Here is a 17,978-nt window from a genome sequence, read left to right as displayed (position 1 = left end):
ACTGAACGTCGCGCAGGAGGGGACACTGAGGGCACTGAACGTCGCGCAGGAGGAGACGCTGAGGGCACTGAACGTCGCGCAGGAGGGGACGCTGAGGGCACTGAACGTCGCGCAGGAGGGGACGCTGAGGGCAACAACCAAGCAGCATTTTCAGAAGTCTCAAGAGAAGGAAGAAAGCCATGGACTACGCAGCCGTTCAAGCTTTCCTTCAAGGAATTACAGTGCCAGGAGGGCAGTTTTGAACTTGCCAGAGCTCAGGGGTCCTGCAACTATAGGCCCATCGGGAGGAACCTCCTAAATGGGCTTCTTCCAACTACAAGCTGCTGGGAGAACCTCAGCCATAAGACCCACGAGGGTAATACATTGAATGGCAGACCCAACATGGAAAGAGAAGTGCAGGCGAGAGGGGAAGAACCTTATGTGCGGTGTGTGCTCTGACAAAGTTGAAATAGCATGAGTTCAAAACAACGGGAGGAGGAGGAGGAGGGAGAGAAGGAGGCGGCAGAGGAGGAGGGGGAGGAGGAGGAGGAAGAGGAAGAGGAGGGGGAGGCAGAGGAGGAGGAGGAGGAAGAGGAGGAGAAGGAGGGGGAGGCAGAGGAGGAGGAGGAGGTGGAGGCGGAGGAGGAGGGGGAGGAGGAAGAGGAGGAGAAGGAGGGGGAGGCAGAGGAGGAAGAGGAGGCAGAGGAGGAGGAGGGGGAGGAGGCAGAGGAGGAGGGGGAGGCGAGGAGGAGGGGGAGGCAGAGGAGGAGGGGGAGGAGGAGGAGAAGGAAAAGAGAAAAGCTCCCGGGCCATTGCACAGGCAGTAGGGAAAAGTGAAAGGGCACCATGCAATCCAACAAGCCAGACAGTAAGCCACTCAGGAGGAAAGCAGTTGTCTGTCCCTCTCTAAGCTAAGAGACTGAAGTGCCTGTCTCCTGTCCTCAGTTCTCTTCCCTGGTGGCTGTCCCTGCAGAGCAGACTGGGGACCCCACCCACCAGCAATAGGACTCCCACATCAGAACACAGGATGGTGACCCAGAGGTGCCCATGCAGCCGTGGGAGGCAGCCCGTCACCCAGAACAAGAGGCCCGGGCTTCCAGGCAGCTCCAGCCTTTGCAGCACGCAGGCAGGGCACAAAACAGGGATGTGCAAAAGAAATGAGGAGCACAGACACGGCAAAGCCTGTGGCCCCAGTCCCTCCTCAGAGAGGCTGCCTCTGCGGGAAGCTCTGCCTGCAGGAAAGTGGTCCTCAGCCCTTGGAGCTTCTTTCCATATTTACAGGGCAGCTGGAGACGGAGGTCTGGTGACAGTGGGAGATTCCGGGTCAGGGAAATGGCCTCTGCCTACATATCATATACAATGCTGTTGGCACCACACGGAGTCTCTGGTGGGCTTGCCCAGCCACCACCATGCCCCTAAAGGGACTGGAGGGGCCACCAGGCTCATTTAGAAGGCAAGGGACTGTTTCTTTTGAGGACACCTTTCTCCTTCCTCTTTTTTTTTTTTTTTTTTTTTTTTAGACGGAGTCTCGCTTTGTCACCCAGCTGGAGTGTGGTGGCATGATCTCAGCATCACTGCAACCTCTGCCTCCCAGGTTTAAGCAATTCTTTCTGCCTCAGCCTCCCAGGTAGCTGAAACTATAGGCACACACCACCACACCCAGCTAATTTTTGTATTTTTAGTAGAGACGGGTTTTCACCATGTTGGCCAGGCTGGTCTCAAACTTGTGACCTCAAGCAATCCACCCACCTTGGCCTCCCGAAGTGCAGGGGTTACAGGCATGAGCCACCGCGCCCAGCCTGCCATTCTTGTCAGTCTTATTCTCTCAGCCCCATCAGTCATCAATTGCTCAATAAATATGGATTAGGCACCTGCTATGGGCTATGTGTTGGCCCCTGGTAATACAAAGATGAAAAAGACAAGCCCTGACCAAGGGTCATGTACAGCATGTAACCTTGTGGACAGCTACCCAGGCAGCCTTGGCCTGAGGATGGCAGGGGTGAGGCTGGGGCTGGCACAGAGGAGCTTAAACAGGTGGAGTCTTAAAAAACAGGAAAGAGTCCTTCCAGCGGAGGCAGAGCAGGGGTGTTCAAGGCCAGGGCTGAGGCACGCAGCTGATGGTGTATGGCAAGGCAAGCATTTGCTGCTGAGTCTCCTGGGAGGGGAAAGGGTGGTGAGAGGGGCAGCCTGCAAGTATGTGCAGGCCCCTTTGCAGCTGCTAAGGGACCCAGACCTCATCCTGAAGGACAGGCATGAAGCTGGGAGGGCCACTGCGGGTTTGCCCTGTAAGTCAGCCCCTCCAGCTGCTGTAGGAGGGGTGGACAGGGGAGCCCAAATGAAGGCGGGGAGACCCCAGGGCAGGGCACAGAAGTAGTACTGGTGAGAGGAGATGGGGCTCCAGCCGGGACAGAGAAAGCAGGCTGTACAAGAGGGGTTGGTTGAAAACACTGGCAGGTAGGGCAACCCGCTCGGCTCCGCTTCCACACTGTGGAAGCTTTGGTTCTTTCACTCTTTACAATAAATCTTGCCGCTGCTCAAAAACAAAAACATTGGGAGGTAAAAGCAACAGGATGGGAGAGGGAGGTGGGACGAGGAGGGAACAGAACTGCCTGGTTTTCAACACCTTGCTAAGTCCAGGAGGCAGCTGGAGAGAGGGCTGGGTGGTGGCAGGCAGTTTCTAGGGTGCCACGGCACGAGCAGCACCTAAGATCTCCACCCACGTTCACTCAGTCCACACAACACGAGGCCCAGCACACACCAGGCACCCAGAACAAGCACAGGTGGCTGCCTTCAAAGAGCTGATTTGCATGGGAGTGTGGGAGTGTGGGATAATTAATAATAAATATAATAAAATCATATAGAAAGTGGAAATGGGAAGGGTTGTGGGTGGAGGGGGCAGAATGCTGCGGATATCCTAAGGAGATCCCCCAGAGCCAGCCCCATGCCCATAGTTCCCTTGGCTACAGGTGGCACCTGTGACTTGAATCTGAGTAGAACTGGGCAGAGGGGGTGGCATGTCACCCACAATTAGGTTCTGTTCCACAGGACTTCATCTGGGGGTGGGGCTCTCCCTCAGACCCTGGGGAAGTGACCACCCTGTGAACTGCCCACCCTCGCAGGTGGCCACACAGCAGGGGCCAGTAGGCAACCCCCGGGAGCTGAGAACAGCTCCTGCTGGCCCTGGGTCCTACAAGCACCAGGACATGACTTCTGCTAGCAATCGCATGAGGTGGAAAGCAATCCTTCCCCAGTCCAGCCCCCAGATGAGAACACAGCGGCTGACCTGAGCTGAGAACCCAGCTAAGCCTGGCCTTCTGGCCCACAGAAGCCTTGAGATAACAGGCGGATGTCGTTTTAGGACACCCAGTTTGCGGTACGCAGGAAACTAACACGCGGGGCTCTGGCGGGCCTGGCGGCGCAGTGCGATCTAGACGGACAGGAAGTGGAGTGAGCGCGGCCAGCGGCTGGGAGCATATCCCGGAGTGCTGCCTACGGCGGGAGGAGCCGCAAAGGCCGCGGGATAGGGGACCGCTGGCCCGGGCGTGCACGCGGCAGCGGCGGTGGTGGAGGCGGTGCCCGCCCAGCTAGGAGAGGCGTAGGTTCTCCTTCCGCGCTGAAGGCGGAGGCAGCGACCTCCTGTGGAGGCACGCGGTGTACGCCACGGAGGCTGGGGCTGGGGGTGGGCAGGGAGCGGCCTCAGCGACAAGTCTCCCGGCGCGCGGCCGCGACCTCCCCGCTGGGGGCCGGGAGCCAGGAGCCCACGCGGGTCGGATCCGGAAAGCCTGGTGGGCTCAGCCTAAGTGACTGGGTCGGCTCGAGGACGCGCTGTGGGGGCGGGGCCTCGCGGGGCGGGGTCGGTGGGGGCGGGGCATGAGGGTGATGGTTCGGGGCGGGGCTCTCAGGGGCGGGACATGGGGCGGAGCCTGGGGCGGGGCATGAGGGGAGCCGGCTACGGGAGGAGCTTTCGGGGGTGGGCCTTTTTGGGACGGGACACGAGCGCGGAGCATGAGGGGGCGGGGCATGAGGGGAAGCCAGCTCAAGAAGGAGCTTCCGGAGGCGGGGCCCGCTCGGGGCGGGACCTGATCAGGGCGGAGCCTTCTGGAGGGCCCCTGCCATAGAGGACTGTGAAGGGGCGGGGTCAGTTCGGGGAGGAACCTGCGGACGAGACGGCGGTTAGGAGTGGAGCCTGAGTGGGCGGGGCATGATCGGGGCGGGGTCTTCGGGGCGGAGTCGGCTGGGGGTGGAGCCGCTCGGGCCGAGCCCTCCACAGCTCACCACCACCGAGTCCAGCCCCGGCTCCTAGCGCGGCCGCCGGAAGGGGCGGGTCAGCGGGCGGGCATTTCCTGGGGGTGCCTAGGGCCGACGGGCTCCGGACGGGGTCCGGACGGGGACCTGGACGCGGGCAGGGGCGGGGAGCAGCGGGGCGGTCCCGCATCGAGGCCTTTCCTTTCCTGCCTCCGGACCCCGCGAGGGGCACGCGCCTCTCCCCACCCTCCAGCAGTCCTAGCAGGGCCCGGGCGAGTCCGCGTTCTGCAGCGGGAGGTCCTCGTCGCCCCTCGTCTCCAGCCAGGTACTCACTGGGCTCCTGCCCGCCGTCTCCGACCCAGGACGCGCAGGGTTGGTATGGGCCCCGCCGCCTCCCCGCACCCCAGCGCTCCAGGGATGTGGCGAGACCCGGCTCTGAGCGCCTCCCGGGTGCCGGCCCCGAGGCCGACCTAGCTCCGCACGCGGGCCGCGGGGCTGTGGCGTTGAAAGGAGAACCTCTAACTAGGAGCACGCACGAGATCCTGGCGGGTCCCACCGCCTGGCTCAGATGCCTGGCATCTCAGGCCTTGGCACAGCTAGCTGGCCCCTGGCAGGCCGTGGACCCAGCAGGCTGTTTTAGTGCAGATTGTCCTTGAATCTCAAGCCCACTGATGTTCCTCTCTCTCTGTGAGACCCAGATCCCTGAAAGTAGTGGAGGGAGGCGCCAGGGTGAGTGAGGCTTCCTAGGTAGCCCCTACCGCCTGCGGATACCCAGAGCTTCATATTTTAGGTGAAACGGTCCTCCGCCCAGAGAGGCGACGGGGCTCTGCTGGAGTTGCACGACAGAACCAGAACCCCAGCCTTTAGGGCTGTAGCAAGCGTGGGTTGCGCCGTCTGTAACTAGCTAATCACTCCTGTCTACAGGCCTGTGAGGTGAGGCCAAGACAATCGCTGCAGTCCATTCCGTTTTTGTTTTGGGGGGGGGGGGTTGTTTGTTTTGAGACGGAGTCTTGCTCTGTGGCCAGGCGGGAGTGCACAGGCGCGATCTTTGCTCACTGCAACTTCTGTCTCCTGGGTTCAAGCAATTCACCTCCCTTAGCCTCCCCAGTAGCTGGGACTACAGGCACGCGCCACCACGCCTAGCTCATTTTTTGTATTTTAGTAGGGATGGAGTTTCACCATGTTGGCCAGGATGGTCTCTATCTCCTGACCTGTGATCCGCCCGCCTCGGCCTCCCAAAGTGCTGGGATTACAGGCGTGAACCACCGAGCCCGGCCAGTCCACTCTGTTCTTAACAAGTATTTTATTTCTCAGGGTGGGCAGCGTGTAGAGAAGTGAGTCATTCCGGTCTCTGCCGGTTAGCACCTGCCAGCCTGAGTTGAGTCGACAGGACCATTATGGAGAATGTTCCCTGAGCACAGTATGTGACCAGGATCTGGAGATAAAAAAGACATGATCCTCACCTTCAGGAGCCCCTGCCGCGTGAGGAGACTGCCATGTCAGTGCCTAGCCACACGTGCAGCGACAAGTGTCTGCAAGAGGGAACAGTGTTATACAGCACAGAGGACCCCCACACAGGCCCCGGGCAGCAGGCCTCAGGTGCTATACAGCACGGAGGACCCCCACACAAGCCCCGGACAGCAGGCCTCAAGTGCTATACAGCATGGAGGACCCCCACACAGGCCCTGGGCAGCAGGTGTCAGGCTCAGCAGGTTCGCAAACCCCTACCCCCGCCATGGAGTGGAGTGTGCAGAGAGCCAAATAGATTTCTAACTGTGCCCTGGAGAGCTGCTGCTTCTCCAGCTCTGCCCTGCCCATGAGGCAAACAGCTGGTTGACTGGTTTTTAGTGTTGGTTCTTGGTTCTCACCTTTGTTTCCTACCAGAGCTGGATCCTGGCCTCAAACTCCAGCCAGCTTAGGCTGTGATCCTCTGTCCTGGGCACCAGGGCTCCCACTGCCCACCCCAGTAGAGATGCTGCTTTATGCCTACATCCTCCCTCAGCACACGTGGCCTTCATCTTCAGTTCTGGCACCCTGCTAATCTGCCTCGTCCTACACGCCACCTCTAGATAGAGCCCTAGAAAGTGATGTTGGCCTGAAACTGAGTCATATAAACATTTTCCTATAGAAAAGACCAGATCCTGTCCTTGTTGAGATAGGAAATCTGTAGTCAGTTTATGTGTTACCTGCACGCGTCGGGGAGAGGAGGGAAGACCACGAACCTCCTCTTAACAACGAGAATTCGAGGTATTTATGTGTTGAGATATGTCGCTTACGACATGCATCTCAGCTCCACTTTCTACCTAGGCTCAACCCTGGCCTCAAACTCCAGCCTGGTTGACCAAGAACTAATACAAAGGGTACGGAATATTATTTCTTAGAATACGGCTGGGCATGGTGGCTCACACCTGTAGTCCCAGCTACTCAGGAAGCTGAGGTGGGAAGGCTGTGACATGAGGGGTCTGCTGGCTGCTGTGGTCCATGGCAGGGGGGCAGCCCTGGTTTCATGAGCTCAGAACCCAGCCTCGGGGTGGAAGCACGCTCTGCTGGGCACATGTGGCCCCTGCAGCCGGTAGCTCCAAAGCACGGTGACTGGTCCCAAGCCCAGTGTGGTGGAGACGGAGATTAGGGCAGGAACCAGGGGGATTCGGGAGTGGAGGGGGGAAGCCACAGGGCAGTTGGTGGGCACATCAGATCCTGCGGACACGGTGTGCAGACCCTGAACCCTGGCAGAGGAGCAAGGATTGTTTGGTGAGCAACTGATCCCTTCACCAAGACAAGGAAAGGCTGGGAGAGTGAGTCAGGTGGAGCTCTGGGGAGATCAGCAATTCCGTTTGAGACACTTGTGGGGGAACACACAAGTGGGGGAAAGGGAGGGGCCGCACCCGAACCCCACAGCCCCTGAAAGGCGAACCTTTAATCTGAGGTTCATGTTTTTGCTTCTCCCCAGCACCAAGAGGATGGTGGCCCTTGGCCTCCTGGTGCAGAGCATCAGTCCTGTGCTGGGAGTGTGGAGAGATGTGTGGGAAGCAAGCCGTTCTTGAGGAAGTGGGGCCAACAGAGAAGTCAGCAGCCCCTTAGCCCTCACGCTTCCAAGGAACAGAACGATGGAGAAGCCTGCAGGCAGAAAAAAGACGCCGGCCCCGAGGGAGGAAGCAGATGTGCAGAAGGGCATACTCCGAGAGGAGAAGGCGTCCGGGGACAGAAAGCCACCCGAGAGGCCCACTGTGCCCAGGAAACCCCGCACCGAGCCCCGCCTGAGTCCTGAAGACGAAGAGCACATCTTTGATGCCTTCGACGCTTCATTTAAAGATGACTTTGAGGGGGTTCCCGTGTTCATTCCTTTTCAGAGAAAGAAGCCCTATGAGTGCAGTGAGTGTGGGCGGATGTTTAAGCACAAGACAGACCACATTCGCCATCAGAGGGTCCACACGGGAGAGAAGCCTTTCCAGTGTGTGCAGTGCGGGAAAGCCTTCCGGCACAGCTCCGACGTCACCAAACACCAGAGGACTCACACGGGAGAGAAGCCCTTCAAATGCGGGGAGTGCGGGAAAGCCTTTAACTGCGGCTCCAATCTCCTGAAACATCAGAAGACGCACACCGGGGAGAAGCCCTACGAATGCACGGACTGTGGGAAAGCCTTTGCCTACAGCTCCTGTCTCATCCGCCATCGGAAACGCCACCCTCGGAAGAAGCCCTGAGCTGGGGCCGTCTGTGGACTCAGGCCCTACAGTGCGAGCCTCGCTGGCCGCCTGCTCCATGGCTCCCTCTTGTTCAGCGTCTGGTGGGGGCGCAGGGCCACGTGCACTGTGTTCCGTGTCCTGGGGACCCCCGGAAAATCAGCCCGGTCAGATGTGGGAATGTGCAAACGAGCGAGCGACCTTTCCACTGCAGAGAATCTCTTTGGATCAAGACACTGCAGTCATGTAGAAGCCACCAGAGGCTCCTTGCAGCCACAGACCATTTTCCAAGTTCCTCGATGGCTCACGGGGCTCAGCACCAGAGAGCAGGGTGTGTTCACTGCCATCCATGGGACGGGTTTGGCTCACCTCAGAGCACCCAGCAGGAGAGGCTCCTGGTGTGGCAGGCGGCCGAGCACTTCCCGCTGCCACCTGTCTGTGATGTCCTCTCCGCTTAAGCCTCTCACCTGCCGCTGAACGCCCCAGTCTGGACACTCTGCCCTCTGGGTCCCTGAGCTCTGCAGCGAGCCCCAGGACCACTCGTCCCTTCCCGGCCTCTGTGCCCAAACTGTGCTTGGTTCTCTGGCTTCTATCCTTCTGCTGGAGCACCAGTCCCTGAGCTCAGACCCCGTCCCCGGAACTGGGCCATACCCCGCGCCCTCTTGGCCCAGCCTTGCTCCCAGAGAGGCGGCCTGACTTACCCGGATGGACTTGGGACAAAGGTTCCTCGGGACCTTGGACACCAGCACCTGCTGCGCTTCCTGCCCCAGCCACGCGGTGGGGCCCCTGGGGTGCCCTCAGCAGCTTCAGTCCAGCCTGCATCTGCCCGTTGGCCTTCCGACGGTGGTGGTGGGCCCCAGCCCCACGGACCAGCCCAGTATTCAGGTTAGTTCCATTTCTTCATGCCCGTACCAGTCCTGTCCCACCCCATGGCAGGTCCACAGGCCTGTGCCACCTTTGTGTCCATCCAGGAGCACTGTGGACAGGACCCTGTGCTCTCTAGGGACTATGGTTGATAAGAGGGTAGAAAATGACTTTGTCAACCAGGAGGTAATATGGGTTTTTTTGTTTTTTTTTTTTTTTTTTCTGAGACGGAGTCTTGCTCTGTCGCCCGGGCTGGAGTGCAGTGGCCGGATCTCAGCTCACTGCAAGCTCCGCCTCCCGGGTTTACGCCATTCTCCTGCCTCAGCCTCCGGAGTAGCTGGGACTACAGGCGCCTGCCACCTCGCCCGGCTAGATTTTTGTATTTTTTTAGTAGAGACGGGGTTTCACCGTGTTAGCCAGGATGGTCTCGATCTCCTGACCTCGTGATCCGCCCGTCTCGGCCTCCCAAAGTGCTGGGATGACAGGCTTGAGCCACCGCGCCCGGCCGGTAATAAGGTTTTTTATTGGGAAATGTTGGCGCCTGTGTTCTCAGCTGTTTAGACATGAAACTAATCATGGCCCTAGTCTTTGGGGATTCTGTCCTGGAAGGAGGGTCCGGATTCGAGCTGGAGACGGCCTTGGCCTTGTCCATTGAGGAGTCTCAGAAACGGAGTGGGAGACACTGCCCGGATGATGGAGAGCAGTCACGTCTGGGTGGAAACGTTTACTGGGTTAGCACGTTTTTCCTGCCGCAGTCTTTCTGAGGGCTGTAATATTCCTGCCTGTCTGTGTAGGCCCTGTACCAGCTTGGCCACCGTGGGGTCACTTGGAAAGAGAGCCTCTTGGCGGGCCTCCCCTCCCACTAGAAGGATGCTTCAATCCCTGCACTCAGACGTGTTGGAAGCACATTCCACAAGCAAAGTGTGTCTCTTCTCCCAGCTGCTCCCGCTGCTGGCCTGGCCAGAGGAGCCTGTTCCATGGCAGGGAGTCCTGAGTGCCTCCACTTGTAGTATCGTGAGGAGGTTGCCCAGCTCCCGGCCTCTCTCATGCCCACTGCCCGTGGGCTGCACTGACAGATGCATCTCCTCACTTCCCCTTCCCCACAGAAATAGAAATAGCCTAGAACTAACCACACGGTCACCCACACTAGCTTTGCCTCTGGCCTGGTTAACGTTCTGTATAGCAGGTCTGAGAGCCCAGCCCGTCACCTGCTTGCACTGAGTCCTGACCTGCAGGCACCATCTCCCAGATGGCTGCAGGGCTCTCTGAGGTCGGGTGACACTCAGTGCGTGAGCTGGCTACGGACCCAGGCAGGCTGGTCTACCCAGAAGGCCCCACCACCGCCACGCCCCCATGGCCATTGCTGGTGTGGCTGTGCTCGCCTGCGGGCCCTGCGTTGTTTGGGTTGAGGCTGTGTTGGCCTTCATCAGACGTGTTGCCTGGTGGGGGTCTGCTCTCGGGACTGCACTAGAAGGGTCTCCCTGGGCACAGGTGAGCAGGTGAACCACCAGAGAGGAGTCGTGGCACCTGTGGCCTCCTGATGGTCCTGCCGCCACGGTCGCTGCTGGAAGCGTGGCCTTCGTGGCTTCTCAGTGGCCCATGGTCCCAGTGGGGGTAGGTAGGTGGCAAGTCCCGTGGTTCTGTGTACCTGCCTCGGTGATGACTGTGTCTCACACTGTTGGGCGTGTGCTGGGGAGGCAGTCTTCCTGTGGGGCTCCCTGGGGCTGTGGTCAGCCCACTGCTGTCAGCAAGGGGGTGGGGGGTAAGGGGGTGAGGGAGCGAGAAGTGGACAGCCTCGGCCTCACCTAGATAGACCGTCCCTGGATGCCGCCGGCAGACCACGGCCAGTGTTGACCCCCACAGGGCAGAACATCTTGGTGGGCCCCCTGGCCTGGATCTCCTTATGCAGCCGTTCCTGGTACGTCCGGAGGCTGGACCGCCTCAGCCAGCTGTCACCAGGAGAGGAAGACTTGCACTCCCAGAAATGGACATCTCAGAAGGTGAAATTGTTCAGAAGCAGGTGTCAGAGCACATGCGACGTGTGGTCCTGGATCGGAAGAGTTGCTCTGAAGGACTTGCTGGGACGTTTGGCTGACCTGGAGTGTAGACTCCAGGCACAGTCAACTGTAGACACGGCCGGCACCAGCGCAGCAGGGACAGGGCAGTCCTCACTGACGCCCTCCTACTGCGGATGCACACCAAGGCTTCGGCTGCAGAGTGTGACGTGTGCAGTTCATGCCAGTGGTGTGTGCACGTCACTGGAGAGTGACAGGAGACTGGCTCAATGTCAGTCATGGGGAATCTAGAACACAGGTTGGCACACTTTTCCGATGAAGGGTTAGACAGGAAGTATTCTTGGCACTGCAGCCGCACGGCCTATGCCTTAGCACCCACAGGGGGCCACAGAAGGTTGGGGACCACTGCTTGAAACAACTAGCTCTCCCATGAAGAGCAGGTCCTCACCCTGCTGTGTAGGGCAACAACAGCTGTCAGTGGCATACGAATGAACAGGTACGGCTGTGCCAAGAAAACTTTACTTACAGGCCGGGCGGGTGGCTCACACCTGTCATCCCAGCACTTTGGGAGGCTGAGGCGGGCAGATCACGAGGTCAGAAGATCGAGACCATCCTGGCTAACACGGTGAAACCCTGTCTCTACTAAAAATACAAACAATTAGCTGGGTACGGTGGTGGGCGCCTGTAGTCCCAGCTACTTGGGAGGCTGAGGCAGGAGAATGGCAGGAACCCGGGAGGTGAAGCTGGCAGTGAGCCGAGATCGCACCACTGCACTCCAGCCTGGGTAACAGAGCGAGACTCCATCTCAAAAAAAAAAAAAAAAAAAAAAAAAACACAGTTTATTTACCAACATAGGAGGTGGGCTGGATGTGGCCTGTGGGCCATTGCTTGCTAATCCTGTCCTAGGTGAAGGTGCATTAGAGCTCCTGGTGTAGTTTGGACGTCTGTCCCCTCCAGATCTTATGTGGAAATGTGATCCCCAGTGCTGGAAGGAGGCCTGGCGGGAGGCATTGGGGTCATGGGGCCAGATCCCTCGGGAATGGCTTGGTGCCCTCCTCACAGTAATGAGTGAGTTCTCACTTTGTAGGTTCGCGGGAGAGCTAGTTGTTTAAAGCAGTGATCTGCAACCTTCCTGGTACCTGGGACCAGTTTTTCCATGGACAGGGAGTGGTGTGGATGGTTTCAGGATGAAACTGTCCCACTTCAGATCATTAGGCATTTGATTCTCATGAGGAGCGCGCAACCTAGATCCCTCGCATGCAGTTCACAGTAGGGTTCGCAGTCCAGTGAGAATCTCATGCCACCGCTGATCTCACAGGAGGCGGAGCTCAGACGATAACGCTCGCTCGCCTGCCGCCCACCTCCTGCTGTGTGGTCCGTTTCTAACAGGCCATGGACCCATCTTGAGGTTGGGGACTCCTGGATTAAAGAGCCTGGCGCCTTCTTCCGTCTCTCTTGATCCCTCCCTGCAGCCTCACCAGAAGCCAAGCGGATAGCTACACAGCCTGCAGAACCGCGAGCCAAGTCAACCCCTTCATAAAAATGTTCCCAGCCTCGGGTATTCCTTTGTAGTAACACAAAATGAACTAACACTACCCCCAATCCTGGCACACTTTCTCTGTGTCTGAGCGTTCTTCAGAATGAGCTATTGGCAGGGAAGAGATGGCGTCAGAAGTCAGGAACTTGGACACAAGAAAGAAACCAGGGGGCGGGGCAGGGAGCTGCTCAGGGCAGGCATCCTCTGCTGTCTGTCAGGATGTGCCAGGGAGGGTGGTGAGTGTGGACATAGCTGTCTAGGACGGCCCAGGAGACTGGCACGCATGCCCTGGTGGTGTCTGCATTAGGTTTGATTTTACTTAACGATAATATGATCATTGCTTTTCCCTGTTACTGACAGCAGGAAGCATTACCTTTTTTTTTTTTTTTTTGAGACAGAGTCTCATTCTGTCGTCAGGCTGGAGTGCAGTGGCGTGATCTTAGCTCACTGCAACCTCCACCTCCCGCGGTCAAGCGATTCCCCTGCTTCAGCGTGCTGAGTGCTGGAACTACAGGCATGCGCCACCACGCCCGGCGAATTTTTGTATTTGTAGTCAGGACGGGGTTTCGCCACGTTGGCCGGGAAGGAAGCGTTACTTTTAATGCCTGCACGATGACCCGTTGAGTCAAAAAGGTACAGGCGACCTACCCGCTTCCCAACATGGGTGTGTGGCTGCTTCCAAACTAGGCTGTTATGAATAATGCCACAGTAAATCTCTTTTCCATATTTAGGGCCGATAGGACGGACCCCCAGATGCGGAATGATGTCTCACCAAATGCCGGCCCTGGGTCATGCCCACAGAGACACCTGCAGCAGCGCACAGATGGCAGGACCACCTCGGCCTCTGTAGGAGCGGGCAGGTGGGTTCCTGATCCTAAACTCACACTTTAATCCGACATCTTTGATTTCTAGCATGGAGGTAGGTGGTCAAGAGCATAGCTCTCAAGTCAGGGGCTGTGGACTTGACCCCTCACTCTGGAACTCTGGGACCTTTGCCTCAGTTTTCCCAGGTGTGAAATGGTGATGCTGACAGGGCTTACCCCACAGGGTTGCCAAGAACCAGAGCCTTAATACGTGACGTCGTAAGCACAGTGCTGGATCCTACTGTGTGGCCATGTCAGCTCGCCCCGTGTCTGGTGTTAGTGAGATCAGAGCTCGCCCCACGTCTGGTGTTAGTGAGATGAGGGCTTGCCCCGCGTGCTGCTATTCTTAGTGAGATCAGTGAGAGCAGAGCTCGCCCCACTTCTGGTGTTAGTGAGATCAGAGCTCGCCCCGCGTGCTGGTGTTAGTGGGATCAGAGCTCGCCCCGCGTGCTGGTGTTAGTGGGATCAGAGCTCGCCCCGCGTGCTGGTGATAGTGGGATCAGAGCTTGCCCCGCGTGCTGGTGTTAGTGGGATCAAGGCTCGCCCCGTGTGCTGGTTTTCTTAGCGAGATCAGATATTGGTTCACACATGTAATGGGGGCCATGCAAGCTGACGGCCTCGGATACCTCTCCAAGGAAAAGATGAGAGAGCTGGCTTCAACAAAATCAGCATGGAAAACAACAAGAAAAAATACGTTTGTTGGGCCAGATGCGGTGACTCACACCTGTAATCCCAGTGCTTTGGGAGGCCGAGGCAGGAGGATCACTTGAGGCCAGGAGTTCAAGACCTGTTTGGGTGACAGAGCAAGACCCTGTCTCAAAATAAAAGATACATTTTTTAAATCCACTTGGAAATTTTTTTAACGTTTACGGTTATGAGAAAAATCGCACAACCAAACCAAAACCAGTCTGCCATCTTTTTTGCCCCCATCATTTGGCACAGACAGATGAACTCATGACATCACCGCAAGACCAAGAACTGAAGCCAGAGGCTATCTAGGCTGACCTCTGCTTTGGTGTCTTGTTTAAATGAAGCTCATATTCCAGGAAGAGAAAACCTACATGACCCAGGTCAAAGAAAAACATAATGAAAGTTATAAGACACTTAAAACTCAATGATCATACAACTTAGCAGAGCACCTGGGGGCAGCAGAATCCAAGGGCAGTGTCCAACCCTGTGTGCTTCTGTTGCTGTTAGGAGAGGAGCTGGAAGTCAGGAGGGAAGCACCCAGTGTAACAGTTAGAAAAGCAAAGGCCCAGGCCGGGTGCAGTGGCTCATGCCTGTAATCCCAGCACTTCGGGAGGCCAAGGCAGGCGGATCACCTGAGGACAGGAGTTCAAGACAAGCCATGGCTAACGTGGTAAAACCCCGTTTCTACTGAAAATACAAAAAAAATTAGCCAGGCGTGGTGGCGCGCGCCTGTGGTCATAGCTACTCGGGAGGCTGAGGCAGGAGAATCGCTTGAACCTGGGAGGCGGAGGTCACAGTGAGCCGAGAGGGCGCCATCGCACTCCAGCCTGGGCAACAAGAGTGAAACTCTGTCTCAAAAAAATAAATAAGCAAATAAAGCCACTTATTAATACAACTAATGGAAAGAGACACCATTGAGAGCACAAAAGAGCTAAGAGGTGATTCTTTGAAAGGCCGGGCGCGGTGGCTCACGCCTGTCATCCCAGCACTTTGGGAGGCCGAGGCGGGCAGATCACGAGGTCAGGAGATCGAGACCATCCTGGCGAACACGGTGAAACCCCGTCTCTACTAAAAATACAAAAAAACTAGCCGGGCTTGATGGCAGTGCCTGTAGTCCCAGCTACTCGGGAGGCTGAGGTAGGAGAATGGCGGGAACCCGGGAGGCGGAGCTTGCAGTGAGCTGAGATCACACCACTCACTCCAGCCCGGGCGACAGAGCAAGACTCCACCTCAAAAAAATAAAAATAAAAAAAAAAGAGTGGGTTCTTTGAAAGGACTATTAAAATTGACATTCTCTGGCAGAATGACTAAGAAAAAAAGGAGCAAATCAACCATTAGGAAGGAGAAGGGAAGACAGTGCAGCCACATCCGCTGCTGGAAAGGTGAGAAAAGCCCGTGCTGACAAAAAGAACGCCACCGAAACGGCTCGACCGTCAAGAGGAAAGTCACGCGGCAGCCCAGCTCGAGGAGACACGCACACAGAGTCCGTAGCCATGACAGAGATTGTGTGGATGATTCTCAGTCTTGCCAAAGAACGCCAAGTCCAGGTGCTTTGCACGTGACTTCAAGAGACAGCTCCAGTTTTACCCAGACTCGGAGACAAACAGGAAACACACCCTATGTTATTTTCTGAAGTGAGTATAATCTGGATATCAAAATTACGGTTCAGTGTCACTCATACACATATACATGAAAAAAGGTACTAAGCACTTGCAGGCCAGGCGTGGTGGCTCACGCCTGTCATCCCAGCACACTGGGAGGCCAAGGTGGGAGGATCGATTGAGCTCAGGAGTTTAAGACAGCCTGGGAACATAGTGAGATTTCATTTCGGTCCCATATGCTCGGGAGGCTGAGGCAGGAGGATCAGTTGAGCCCGGGAGGTTGACGCTTCAGTGAACTGTGATTGCACCACTGCATTCTGTTCTGCAGATGTGAGCAGGAGTGATGGGCGCCTCTTCTAGGCCTGGCCTTCTGAAATCTTCCCTGTGACCATCCACTGTCCTCCGTTCTTGTGACTGAAAGAGAAGGACTCAGAGATGGCAGAGCCACACACCAAGGGAAGGAGCCGTGTCCCGGAGTCGCCCTCGGGAGAGCCTCAAGACCCTGTTGTGGTGTGAGCAAGAAGGGGAGGCCTCCCAAGTGAGACGCTGAGATTCGGAGGTTCTTCATTATCCCAGCCACCGTTACTTACCCTGACCACTGTAGCAACAAATGACAAACGTTCAGAATATGTGTAGCAGTCATAGGAACCAGGATTTTTAAAGACAAATATCTAAATAGAAAAATGGCCTAAAACAGGAGCTCAAGACCAGCCTGAATAATGCAGCGAGACTCCATCTCTGGAAAAAAGAAAAATTGGCCAGGTGCGGTGGCTCAAGCCTGTAATCCCAGCACTTTGGGAGGCCGAGATGGGCGGATCACGAGGTCAGGAGATCTAGCCGGGCGATGTGGCGGGCACCTGTAGTCCCAGCTACTTGGGAGGCTGAGGCAGGAGAATGGCGTAAACCCGGGAGGCGGAGCTTGCAGTGAGCCGAGATCGCGCCACTGCACTCCAGCCTGGGTGACAGAGCAAGACTCTGTCTCAAAAAAAAAAAGAAAAAAGAAAAATGGGCAAAAGTCACAGAAGAAAAAACATCCATGGCTCATAAATACCTGAAAACATGCTCAATCTCATTTAAATCAGGGAACACAAGTTAAAACAACAAAGAGATGCAATTTTGTGCCCCACAGCGTGGGAAAGACGGCCACGTCTGATTCTGATCCTTGCACGGGACGGGCGGGAGTCCTCATCTGCTGCTGTGGCACTGGGCGGCAGCACAGTCTGGAGAGCAAGCAGCCTGGCGTTTTCTGGCAAAGGCGAAGATGTGCGTTCCTGCTGCCCCAGGAGCCACTGTTTACTTCCCCGTGAGAAACGTGTGTGCGCAGCCAGAGACAACAACATTCACAGCGTGCACTGTCAGGAAAGCCGGAAAGAACCCAAATGCCTGTCGGTAGCAAAGCGGGCAAATCATGGTCTGTTGGTCAAGGGAAGCTGTCAGCGCAGTGACTGCACAGCCAGCCAGGACCACGTCAGCACCTGTGCGTGTCAGATACAACGCTGAGCAGAGAATGTAAGGCACAGAAGACACACGGTTCTATTTTAACTACCGCGAAGTTCAAAACCAAGCAAAACTAAACTGTGTTGTTTGGGGACACAGGTGGTCGAACTGCAGGGAAAAGCAAAAGCATGGTTCACAGGGAACTCCGGAGAGAGGGGCAGGCACAGGGCATGGGCCCCTGGGTGGCATCTCACTCTGAAACCGGATGGAGGGTGAGTGGGTATTTGCTCTAGCACGGTTTAAAGGATCGTGTCATATACACTCAGCTTACACATCTGACACCCTCCCACCTTCCTTAACGTTTTTAGAAAACAGGAAGCACTTCCTCATGAACCTGGTGCCATCCAGCCCTGGGGTGCACGGGTTAACACCCACTTCCACACCCCCCACTGATCTCGAGGCCCCCCGCCCCCAGCCCCGGCCTCCATCGCCCGCAGGTGCCTGTTTCCACTCAACCCAAGCCATTCTCTTGCTTTCATAGTGTGGTCTTTACCAACAGAGGAACCAGGTAATAACCGCACTTCCTATGTACCCAGAAGATATTTCTTGTCCTTTTCAGGCTGGTAGAGCAGATCACCCCCAAAGCAGGAAGTTCCAGATCAAATATGCATAAGCAGCAACCTCAAAACTAACAAAAAAGATTCGCACATTCCTCAGTTCAGAGGAGGAGCAGAGATTAACAAGAGGAGAAGAAAAGCGCTCGGAAGAGAAGAAAAGGAACCTCCTTCTGTGCAGCAGGCTCCTGGCCCAGGGAGGGCAGTGTGCAGCAGGGTACGTGCAGGGAAGCACCCTCTGAAATGCCTAGAAATAGCTCCCAGGCTTTCTTTTCTGTTGTTTTTTTTTGAGACGGAGTCTTGCTCTGTCACCCAGGCTGGAGTGCAGTGGCCGGATCTCAGCTCACTGCAAGCTCCGCCTCCCGGGTTCACACCATTCTCCTGCCTCAGCCTCCCATGTAGCTGGGACCACAGGTGCCCGCCACCACGCCCGGCTAATTTTTTAAATGTATT

The 17,978-nt window shown here is 56.7% G+C and overlaps 2 protein-coding genes and 1 long non-coding RNA gene across 15 annotated transcripts in view; 2 read left to right on the top strand and 1 right to left on the bottom strand.

The window, feature by feature from the left end:
• The first annotated feature begins 3,641 nt into the window (after window positions 1-3,641).
• ZFP41 (ZFP41 zinc finger protein) overlaps window positions 3,642-17,978 on the top strand; it is a 16,626-nt gene continuing 2,289 nt past the window's right edge. Inside the window, exons 1-5 of one of the 12 annotated variants that reach the window (XM_030920891.1) lie at window positions 3,642-3,764; window positions 5,539-5,706; window positions 7,175-8,789; window positions 13,052-13,180; window positions 17,531-17,742. In XM_030920891.1, coding sequence (XP_030776751.1) covers window positions 7,332-7,925 — 594 coding nt within the window. In that variant the 5' untranslated portion in view covers window positions 3,642-3,764; window positions 5,539-5,706; window positions 7,175-7,331 and the 3' untranslated portion in view covers window positions 7,926-8,789; window positions 13,052-13,180; window positions 17,531-17,742. The other 11 variants (XM_030920890.1, XM_030920897.1, XM_010385489.2 and 8 more) reach the window with 11 other exon arrangements.
• GLI4 (GLI family zinc finger 4) overlaps window positions 13,052-17,978 on the top strand; it is a 21,693-nt gene continuing 16,766 nt past the window's right edge. Inside the window, exon 1 of the mRNA XM_030920888.1 lies at window positions 13,052-13,180. The gene's annotated coding sequence lies outside the window, so the exon portion shown is untranslated. The remainder of the gene's footprint in view (window positions 13,181-17,978) is intronic.
• The window catches only part of LOC115894235, a 10,112-nt gene continuing 7,207 nt past the window's right edge, over window positions 15,074-17,978 (bottom strand). For both annotated transcript variants that reach the window (XR_004054269.1, XR_004054268.1), the window contains exon 3: window positions 15,074-15,888. This is a non-coding gene — a long non-coding RNA (uncharacterized LOC115894235). The remainder of the gene's footprint in view (window positions 15,889-17,978) is intronic.

Source organism: Rhinopithecus roxellana, chromosome 17 (genome assembly GCF_007565055.1).
Source record: "Rhinopithecus roxellana isolate Shanxi Qingling chromosome 17, ASM756505v1, whole genome shotgun sequence".
Classification (NCBI taxonomy): Eukaryota; Metazoa; Chordata; class Mammalia; order Primates; family Cercopithecidae; genus Rhinopithecus; species Rhinopithecus roxellana.
The sequence above is the reverse complement of the archived record's forward strand: the minus strand, read 5'-3'. Positions and strand labels throughout refer to the sequence as shown.